The sequence below is a fragment of the Nannobrachium achirus genome (genome assembly GCF_963921795.1).
Source record: "Nannobrachium achirus genome assembly, chromosome: 8".
NCBI classification, from domain to species: Eukaryota; Metazoa; Chordata; class Actinopteri; order Myctophiformes; family Myctophidae; genus Nannobrachium; species Nannobrachium achirus.
In genome coordinates, this window is record NC_137817.1 from 35,041,480 (window position 1) to 35,052,905 (window position 11,426).

Below are 11,426 nucleotides of genomic sequence, written 5' to 3' on the forward strand. Positions count from 1 at the left end.
TGAGTGTAGACATACTGTGTAGCGATTTGCGTGATTTTAGGGCAAAAACTGTAGGAGCAGTGTCCAAAAATGTGTTTTAAAAATCGGCCTGAAGGTGGCGCTAGAAGAGGGCCATGTGAGAAATGAGGGGTGGGGTCTCCGCGTTGCCTTGACGGACGAATAGGTACCGGCCCCGGCTCTCCCGGAGGCTCCTAGCCCGAGTTACGGCATTTTATGTGAGCTGCAGTGGAGGGGGTCCTCCACTGGGGGCGCCACCACTTTTGCATCCGTTCTGGAGCACCAGGAGTGGGTGGTCCCCAGGAATTCCCCGTGAGCAGCCCCGTTGGGGTGGTCATTTGGTCATTTTTGCACATTTGGTCATTTTTTACACCTGGGGGTCCCCCAGGGACCTGGGGGTCCCTGGAGCTCCGGGGGTCCTTGGAGGTTGTAGTTTGCCAGGTAAGGAGTGTGTGTGCAAAATGTGGCATGGATGGGGGCAACGGTTGTGGAGATATGAGCAGGGCAAAAGTGTGACGTGTGACTCACGGAGGGACATTTTTTTACACCTGGGGGTCCCCCAGGGACCTGGGGGTCCCTGGAGCTCCGGGGGTCCTTGGAGGTTGTAGTTTGGCAGGTAAGGAGTGTGTGTGCAAAATTTGGCATGGATGGGGGCAACGGTTGTGGAGATATGAGCAGGGCAAAAGTGTGACGTGTGACGTGTGACTGACTCACTCACTCACTGACGGACGGACAGCCGGTGGAGGTTTTGGTAGTAAATGCGAGTATGCGACCTGAAATTAGATCTAGCCACAGATGGTTAGTGAGTACAGTAGCCTATGGCTATGATGTCTTTCTCTGAGGGAGAAATTCCAGTTTGACAGAAATCTCAGTATGTCAGTTGCATGTAGGCACTAGGCAGCCTACATACATCTGTGTTGCAATTTTAGTCCCCATTCTCAGCCAAGAGCTGTGCCCTCACCGTGGCAGCTGGTTACATAATTCCTTTGAGTGTTACAGTTTAGTCTTTAGTGAATTGGAAATTGACCACACAGACAATAGTCCTCCTGCATCAAGCTAAATATAGGTGTTGTTACATAAGCAATGTCTTCCTCTTTGCTGGAGAGGTGTTTAAAAAAAATAGAAGTCTCAATCAGTATGCAGTTATACACATTCCCCAATGGAAAACCAGACCACATGGGCCTGTGATCTTAGATATATTCACACACACACACACACACACACACACACACACACACACACACACACACACTTCAAATGAGCTTTATTGGCAAAACATATTTACATTGCCAAAGCAAGTGTCACACACGCATGCATCATAATTGTCATCTTGGCTTGCTGTTAATCACCCTTAAACAAGACCCTATGACATTTGTTTATTTCCCCAGGAGTAATGTTCCACTGTTCACTATGGATACTGGTGCAGCCAGCTGACATCACTGCAGTTCTACTCAAGGACAGTGAAGGCTAGAGACTAGCGAGAGTGCTGGCAGTATGTATCTTGTCTGGCTTCTGCCTCATCAGTTAATGGCATTTTGTTACTTACATCCATTCCAAATCCACCAACAATTGTTTTTATACAGTATGGAAACAGTCACTGGGTAATAGAATTCAAGTGTGAAGATATGGTTTTCTTTAATTCCTGATCATTACATCATACATCAAACGTATCTCACTTAACATGTTTTGAAACCTACTCAGAATAAAGACTGAGGATAGTGATTTATTAATAGCAACATAAGTCTGTTTGCACAGCAGCTGCTAGAGCTGTATTAAAAGTAGGACATTTCCACTCCCCACTTTTGTGAGCATGTACTATTGTGCTCTCTTTGCATAATAATAGGTTGCCCTTGAGGGCAACGTGTCTTGCCAAGACATTTTTTCAGATACGGTATGTTTCTCAGAATCAAATGCGTTAATCCTTTTATATTGTCTGCTATGAAAGATGACACCAAGGTAAAACTGAGTGGCTCATAGCCGGCCTTAAAGGACGACCTAGACTATATAACTGGTCCTCAATAATCCATCCATTAGTGAGAACCAATTATATGTAGATAGTTTGAAAATGGATGAAGTCGTCCTTCAATGGCTTTGCATTTTTATGTATAATTTCGCCTAATCAAATGTATATTAATGGTTTTGCATTTTGATGTATAATTTGGCCTAATCAAATGTATATTAAACTAGCCTATTATGTCGGGTAGATCAGAATGGGGCTGATGGGAAGCTGCTGTACTATGCTGTGAAAGGTAGTGGCATGCATTCTAATAAACGGTGTCTCTCTGACTGCAGGAGGGGATGGATGGAGGGTGTAGGCGGAGGGCACACAATGTGAAAAACCACCAATATGTAAACGCCCAGTTTGAGATTGCTTTTGCTTTCGATCCAGTTGTTTGCGATATTATTTCCGGACAGACAAAGCAACATCTCAAAGATGGCTAGCCTCTTCTCTTGCAGAGCCATCCATTAAAAACAGTAATTGTATTTGTGCAGTACCTCTCAAGTACTTACCTCTATGTCATGTGCTAGTACTTTTCCATACACTGACATATTAGTGTCATGTCAGATATCAAGCAAGTCTACGCCATATTAGACCCTGTTAAACTAACGATTGCAGTGACTGTGGTATTCCAGTTACATACTTTTTCTTTGGTCAACCTTATTCGCTTGTATTTTTTATTTGCAACTCAACATGAATATCAATCTGTTTGCCACTACAGCTCTAACAGAGCTAGCATTTAACAACATCACAGGATTTTGGTTTGTTTTTCTTGCCAACAAAGACAATTGGACTAAGTTTCAAATTAACCTGTTAGGACCTGAAAAATACCTATCTATCCTAATGGTTTTCAGAAAAATGTATGTTTCTATATCAGTAGTTGTGGTTCTCAAATTATTTAATGTGAAGGACCCCTAGAATTATTATATTATTAAGTATTTGACCGCAGACCCCATCTCAAAATATTTTGTTCCATGGACCAAGAGAGATAGAAATTTGAATTACAAATGTTTGCTTTAAAAATATATACATTCAAAGATTTGCACAAATGTTCACGATTTTTCAAAAATAGCAGATCTACAAGCTTGCAACGTGGCATTCGGTGCCAGCCAGGCAGTGTGCTTGTACAGTATATAATAATAGTTTTATGCCACAGCTACAACATCATACAGCATATTAAACATGCACAGCTCAAGTAGGTGATAGCAATACATGACATGCTCTGTGCTTGTGAAAGGACTGCAGTCTAGATGAGACTGGAACAGGTGAGGCTGAAGCGGAAGCCTAATTTGTAGTATGACAGTGTTTTGCAATGGCAAGTCAGTTCTTGTCAGCAAGTGACACCTCATGATATGGAGAATAAATTAAGCTTGATTTATCATTATTAGATTGCATCGGCACTAGGTGTTGAATCACCATCTGTTTTCAGAGAGCAATCAGCGTGTTGGTTGATTATGAGAGGATGTTTTCCATTGACCTTGTTGACCTTCAGTGGCATGTTGTCAGCGACCACTCTTCTCTGCACTTCTCAGTTTCAAGACCTTATTGATATTTTCCTTGGTTGTTAATGATGTCAGTGATGGACTACCTTGTTTGTGTGTTTATCTGTGCAGGCCTGGTGATGTGTGGCTTGTGTGCTTTATGAGGCAGCCTTCCCTGGATGACCGTGATGGAGGAGGCTGCCTGCCAGTTGGAGAGAGACCATGTGCACAATGTCTATGAGAAGATTGCTCCATATTTCAACGATAGCCGCTACAAAGCCTGGCCCAATGTACGGCAGTTTCTACTGGAACAACAGCCAGGAAGCATCGTTGCTGACATTGGTAGGAAAGCATTCTTTTTCCTGCTTAGTGCTTACCTACTGTACCTACCATGTTTGATAACCCATCCAACCTATATTAAAACATACTAGTAGCTACTGTTTATTTGTTTGCTGTAAAATTTAAAAAAATCACACCTAGTGTGAAGTCAGTGGTGCTATTTATGAGTTAATTTCTTTTAACGTCCTGTGAAGCTTGGCCAATGTGACCCTGGGCATACAACAAACTTTGGACAAACGGACAAAGCCGGATGTTGGAGCTTAGCTCCCTCCAGGAGCACCGTTCAAAAATACACATAATCTGTGATGTGTTGTTTATTCTAGGTTCTTATATAGGACCCCCTCAAACCAGAATAGACTGCTAAGATTTGATCATGTGTTGCTGACTATCGCCTCTGTTGCAGGCTGTGGTAATGGCAAGTACCTCCACATCAACAAGGAGGTGTTCAAGCTGGGGTGTGATGTTTGTCGCCCCCTGGTGGACTTTGCCTGGAGCCAAGGACATGAAGTCCAGGTGTGTGATGGGCTGCAACTGCCTTACAGAGATGGCTGCTTTGATGCTGTGCTCTCTATTGCAGGTAACCGATGCAAGCATCTCTCTCACTGTCACATTTGATCTTCCTCTGTGTACAATACATAAATCTCAATTCCTCCCTCTGTGTATAATACATAAATCTCGATTCCAAGTTTGTCGCTTAATTAAAAGTTTGCAAACTTGGAAGAAACAGAAAAATCGTTGATTAATGATGAAAGGGCGAAAAAAAATCAGTTAACCAAGTAATAAGGTTCATGTTATTGTTCATTTACTAATACAGAACCAATGTTATGTTTTCTCTTAGTCATCCATCATTTGTCCACCAAAGAGAGACGTATTCGAGCAATAAAGGAGATGGCACGCACTCTGCGCGTAGGGGGACGCATCATGATCTGCGTGTGGGCCATGGAACAGAAGCGTCGCAAATTTGAGAAGCAGGACATCTTCGTCCCCTGGAACCCCAACCCTCAGTCGCCCTCCAGCTTCAACAAAGATCATGCCAGGCCCAGGAGAAGGGCCGCAGCACAAAGCGTGAGCGAAGCCACAGATACAGATAACACGGACAAGCACAGAAAGGTGAAAAGCACATCCTCCATGGACGACGAAGAAGACCTCGCCTGCGCCACACCACAGCAGCGGAGAACCCAGAGGCTGTGGTTCTTCTCCAGGTCCCTGGACTCCGTATTCGACTTTGGAAGCCTAGCTGTCTCCAGATCATCCTCCCGAGACCTGAGCACTTTATCCTCGCCCGCAGGGCAAGATGAGGGGAACAAGGCCAGCCACCGTGGGAGAGGACGGGGCCTGATCAAGCAGGTCTCCAGCTTCTTCTCCACTTCATTCACGATCAGTTCAGAGGAGGACATCTTTGACTCGGTCATGGACTTGCACAAGGGACAGAAGGGCTCCTTAGACAACACAGCCGCCAACCCCAGGGAAAATCAGAACACTTCTGCGGGCATTGTCCAGGGATGTGGCTCTCTAGCCCTGCCAGATCTCGTCCCATACCAAAGGGAATGTCTCAAACAGTCTGGAGAGCAGAAGGATGACAGAAGCCCCCTGGGGAAATGGCAAGAGCAACAGGAAAGCACAAAGAGTCCTCAGGAAAGTGAGGAACAGGTGGCAGGTTCCTGCCTGAGGTATTATCATGTCTTTAGGGAAGGAGAACTGACAGAGCTGATAGAGAATCATGTTGAGGAGCTTTGTGTCACACACACTTACTTTGACCACGCCAACTGGTGTGTAGTGGCAGAGAAAATTCAGGTTTGGAAAATATGACGTATTATCTTAACACACTTTGGTTTTACAGTTTCCTCAAGTTTTAACTTTGAACAACACTATTTTGAATTACGATTAACTCTACAGAACACAAACAGGTATAGCCATTTAAAACATCCACCAATTTAGGTGAAATAGAGTGTCACAGGTGTTCCATCTCCAAAAGTAATAAATTGGAGTCAGCAGTCACAAGACACAAAGAATGGCTTCATAACCAGTTATGGAAGAAACACAGTTTGTGTTATTAAAATACGCCGACTTGTCTGACTAACGCATTTAGTAATTCATTTTCAATGAGATGTCAAGAGTGAATTGTGGTTCACTTTTTCTATGCAACGCATAGAAATGAATCTATTCATGAGGAGTCTCTCCTATTATGGCTATAACTGTATGCTATGATGTTTTTATTGATACTATTTAAAGCAATTAACAAGCAGTATCCATACTGTGAGTGTTCCCTCTAGATTACATATGGAGTTACATTGCTGCTATTAACGACTTAACTATTTATTAACAATGAAAGCCAAGGTGTGATTCATTTTAATGTTATTATTGATAAGTGATTATTCATTTTAATGTTATCTTTTCACACAAACAATTATCAGAGGATACAATGACAATTCTATGTAACATTCATTGTTGAAGCTTTGATTGTCTTATTATTGGTGTCTGCCTATTTTAAAGCCTGATTTATACTTAGTTGTGTGCCATTGTCGTGCACAGAAAACTAGCATATGTACAAGCTCACAACACGTGATGCATTGTGAACTTGTAAATGAGCTATTTATTTTTTCTGTGTGACATGATGCACAACCAAGTATAACTCAGGCTTAAGATTGCACATATTCCACAACGCTAGGCATAAGGATCCAACATTGCAGCAATTATCAGTTCTGTAATTCTTGGTAGGATTTGCTATGAACCACCTGTGCTGAATTGTGGAAAAGGGGAGGTAGACGCCCATCTTGCAATACATTAGTTCAATTTGGTTGCTGTGCTTGATTCTACCCAGATGTTTTAAAGGTGTAGAATAGTCTGCTTGATGTTGATATTTGTGATTGTTGTGCTTTGTTTTAGTGTTTTAAAAATTATTCGGCTGAACCAGTAATGTTTCAGCTAATCGACTGCCTCAAACTGTGATTAAACGTTGCACTGTACCGCAGCTATGTTGCCGCTTGCTACTTGATGTCAGTGATTGACATTAAATACATCAAACTTGAAATATACCATTTATCTGTACTCATTGTGCCAAGGAAGGTGCATACGCCTACAGTATCAGTACAGCATGTCTGGACCAATTGTGTTTGGTGTTCTTCAGTGAAAGTTGTACCTCAAATGTAATGATTTATGCTTTGACAAGTGACACAGTCAAGTGTAAATTAGGCTTATTGTTTCATGTGAATCTATGTAACTAGTTGGAGTTTGTTGCATTTGGTTTTCCTTATTAAAGATTTTTACTAAGCTGGTTGTTTGTTTAATTCATAATATGAACTTTGTCGGTCTAGTAATTGGATGAATGATCAATGACAAAACAAATAGTTAGACATTTATTGGTCATACTTGTAGTACAATGGTTAGCTTATAAATGTGGATGCAGTATTTATTTATTGAGGTAATGGGTCAAACTGCTTGATGTACCCCGTTATAACATCATTCAAGTAATGTGATGTACTTCCTCAGGATAGTCTTGAGCCAGGACTCAGGAGACGGAGAGCTACATTCTGCATTCATTCCATACCTGGAAAATATAAGCTGATTATTGTAACTTGCAAGATCTAGCTAGCATATATATGTTGCATTGAACAAAAATCCAAAATGTAATTGGACAATTTTCACAGAGGTATTAGATCCATGTACCTGTGTTGCTGCTCTGTGGACAATGGAATGCCTGAGTGCCAGCTTATCGATGTCTCTGGAATAGCCTCCTCCTATTACTGAGGCTACAGGAATACCTCTGGCCACCACAGTCTTCATCACATAGAAATCTCTCTGATACAGCCCTGGGGAACATGAGAGCCATTCTTGCATTTTAATGTTCACATTCCGATTCAAACATCACTAATCAACAACACATATTGTTACTCACCCTGATCAGTGAGACGGAGTCTCCCCAGTTCATCCTCCCAGTGAGGGTCTACACCAGCATCATACAGCACCAGATCTGGTCGAAAGGTATCCAACAGCCAAGGAAGGTGGGCCTCAACTGTTCCAACATCCATAAAACCAGTCGCCTTTTTATTATCATTCATGGCAAGAAACAAGATTTCGTGGCACACAATATTTCACATTAGCATACTTCTATGTAAATGTTATTTCTACCATTTTATTGGATGCATTTCAGGTTTTTACACCATGAGTTTCTTTGTGGGATTGAGGACTTGCCTGTTGAAAGGTAGTCTTTATCTTCCATTCCATCCTCAACACTGACATCTAAGTCACTCTGTTGCTTCCGTAGGGGGAAGTTTTTCCCGCAATGCAAGGAGAACGTGAAAACATCCGGTTCCTCTTTAAAAATGAAAGCAGTGCCATCCCCCTGTTAGGACCCACAAAGGAACACATTTAGGCCACAATACAATATTGTGTATATTATTACAACTCTATTACCATTAATCAGCCACAGTGCCGGGAATTGTATTCGCTGTCCCTCGCCATTGATCTTGTACATATTGTATGCATTATTATATAGCATTTGCATCAATGCAAAAGCTTCTACTTATACAGCAGAACAAAAGGCAGTAAAACATACCTGATGCACATCTAGATCTACAATGAGAACCTTTCTCCTGGACACAGAGCTGTCCATCAGGTATTTGGCTGCGACTGCTAGGTCATTGAGAAGACAAAACCCCGAACCATAGCTTGGAAAAGCATGATGGGTCCCCCCAGCAGTACTACAAGCGAGCCCCCTCTGTATGGCGATTTCTGCAGCCAGGACTGTCCCACCTGTAGGAAATTATATTAGATTAGCCTCTCATTATTTTTTGCATTTTTGGACATTTTTCAATTCTTATTCTTCTGTTAATGTACATTTTATTTTTTTACGTTTGTTTTGTTCGTAGCATTGATTATGATGGTTTTTTGGTATGCAGTCAGGCTTAGGCCTGGCTCAGGCCCCTGCCGTGCAGAGTCCATCATGGGCACCTGGGAGGTGCAATAGGCCCAAGGCCTAGCAGAATGAATTAATACCGTACTGCATTTATGTCTTGTACAGTATTGTGATGTTTTTTTATGCCTGGACCCCAGGAAGAATAATAGTCTCCAATATGGTGTAAAGTCGACCAATGGGGATCCTTAATAAACTAAACTAAACCTGTGCACAACAAGGCAACAATCAGTTTGTGTGGAGCTGTCTCTTGGACCATCCAAATGTTAATACATGTAGAACTACATTATGCAGACGGTGGTAGTTGTTTTCACCTGTTTCATATCGACAGCGTCTCACCAAGCCTTCACTCCATTGGAAACCTGTTCTCCTTTGTTCTTTTTCATTGACTTTTCCATTTATGAAGTTGTTCAAGTATTCATGAGTGTGCACACAGCTCAGTAATTTTTTAGAGGCAATTTCAGGGACCCACACCTGTAAGACAAAAAGACACACTTGGGAAAATGTGCAGGTGACTTAATAATAACAATGATTGTTTATTATAGTTATGAATAACACACCTGTCTATCTGTAATAACTTGATCTTTGAGCAGAACATCTAGCACACGGGGAAACTTGCCCATAGGAAACCGGTGGTTGGCTGGGAGGTCGCACACATACTTGCTATGGTGAACTATTGGAACTGCTGTGGATTCTTGACATATCTGTGAAACATTATGTAGACCAGTCATTTCAAGGATCCCAGTTTGATATTATGTATTAAAGTGATTGTTCACTCAAAACATAATCACACCACAGAGAATTGAATTCATGGATATGTTTTTGTTTATTTTTGCCGCATTCTAAGCCAATAATTTGATGACCAGCAGTGGTTCCCTGGAGTGGAGACACAAAGCACCTCCTCAAATTATTGGCTTAGGAATGTGAACAAAAACTAAAAAAATATCCATGAATTCAGGTCTCCTTGGGGTTAGAGTATAATCGATAGAAGAACAAAAATGGTGGTGGTGGTGGTGGGGGGGACTAGACAGATGATTATCTCTGGGACTGTATAATGTACTCCATGTCTGTGAGAAGGTGGTCCATTTGGTTCAATCAATCATTTAGTTGGGAGACACACTTTAACTTTTTAGTAAATATGCCCTTTTTATATATTATTTATCCCCCCTTTTTTTGCATTTATATTAGGCCTATACAATTTTTTCATATTTTCAAAAGATTTTCACAAATCTCAATACCACAACATTTTTCAAAAGAATTTCAGAAAAAAAGGAAAGAAGAATTCACAAAGAATAGTGAAAATAGCAGATCTACAAGCTTAAAACTAAGATGGCCAATTTTGCTATTAATTGTTGTGCTTAACTTGTGGTTAATTAATAATAATTCTGGGTTTGATGATTGATTAAAGACTTTATTAGAGGTTTGCATAGGAAAAGGTAGGCCTAGTACATGATGTAGGCCTACCGGTAAAAGTTCGGGAACCAATGCACTATATTGAAAACTCCCTCTGCTGACTGGGGGTCCGCGGACCCCACGTTGTGAAACAGTAGGCTGAGTATCTGACATAACAATAGCACAACAATGCTACTGCATCAATTGTCTTCTAATTGCTCTCTACTGTCTTCTACTGCTATACAGACAATAATGTTTTCACTGGTCTTACTTTTTCAGCGTGGAAACATCTGTAGAATGTTAGAGGTGGACCAGCCAAGACTCCAACATTCACTAGAGGTCGTAATATATGCTTAATATGCGCCATTTTTCAGATAGTCAGAAGTCTAAACGAATTGTCGACAACATGAGAGGAGATTGGCTGTCATGTTCATCATCATAAGACCACAAGTTATAATAGGCCTAATTAGTTGTGTTATTATTATTCAAGGTAGTTATGGAAGCACGCATCAACATCACACGCCTGCCGACGAATGCCTATGTGAAATGAGCAGAAATAGCGTTAGCAGAAATAAGGCTTCCGGCGCCGATCTCTTCAGAATAAGAGTACCCCTAAAGCCATTGAAAAACGTTGAAAAACGGATAATTTGCCATAATATGGACGTTAAAAATATAGATTAAGTATCTAAACGAATATACAAAATGCAAATTAGGTTTCTGTGTAAAAAAGAAAGATTTTAATAACATAAAAACATGATAAATGGATAAATGCTGTTCACTGGAGTGCATAGCCTACACAAATTTGACTCTGGACAGCAGCCGGTTCGCTGCGTCGGCACTTTGAACACACGCACGCGTTCGGGGAGACCTCCTCTATCACACCACACTCTCCGCTAAGCGGGAGAGGTGTAAAATCTATTTCTGTTGGCTTTTCAGTGCAGCCACCCGCTCAAAAAAGTGACATTTTCAGACATTTTCAAACTCTAGTTGGCGCTGGAGAGCAGACGGCTCGCTGCGTCGGCACTTTGAACACACGCACACGTTCGGGGAGACCTCCTCTATCACGCCACACTCTCCGCTAAGCGGGAGAGGTGTAAAATCTATTTCTGTTGGCTTTTCAGTGCAGCCACCCGCTCAAAAAAGTGACATTTTTAGACATTTTCAAACTCTAGTTGGCGCTGGAGAGCAGACGGCTCGCTGCGTCGGCACTTTGAACACACGCACGCGTTCGGGGAGACCTCCTCTATCACGTCACACTCTCCGCTAAGCGGGAGAGGTGTAAAATCTATTTCTGTTGGCTTTTCAG

General features: G+C 41.8%; 2 protein-coding genes across 2 annotated transcripts; one reads left to right on the forward strand and one right to left on the reverse strand.

Moving 5' to 3' along the window:
- Window positions 1–3,656: 3,656 nt before the first annotated feature.
- Window positions 3,657–5,738, forward strand: trmt9b (tRNA methyltransferase 9B; the record flags this gene model as incomplete). The annotated part of the gene is made up of 3 exons (XM_080731634.1): window positions 3,657–3,819; window positions 4,220–4,393; window positions 4,655–5,738. The coding sequence occupies 3 exons, from the start codon at window positions 3,657–3,659 to the stop codon at window positions 5,623–5,625; spliced, it is 1,308 nt and encodes a 435-aa protein (XP_080587760.1). The 3' UTR covers window positions 5,626–5,738.
- Window positions 5,739–7,237: 1,499 nt separating this feature from the next.
- On the reverse strand, window positions 7,238–10,621 carry hdac12 (histone deacetylase 12). The gene is made up of 8 exons (XM_080731410.1): window positions 10,392–10,621; window positions 9,289–9,432; window positions 9,043–9,202; window positions 8,372–8,568; window positions 8,008–8,158; window positions 7,712–7,828; window positions 7,483–7,625; window positions 7,238–7,363 (listed from the first exon to the last, which is right to left on the reverse strand). Exons 1-8 carry the CDS (start codon window positions 10,485–10,487, stop codon window positions 7,340–7,342), a joined length of 1,032 nt encoding a protein of 343 aa, XP_080587536.1. The 5' UTR covers window positions 10,488–10,621; the 3' UTR covers window positions 7,238–7,339.
- Window positions 10,622–11,426: the final 805 nt, after the last annotated feature.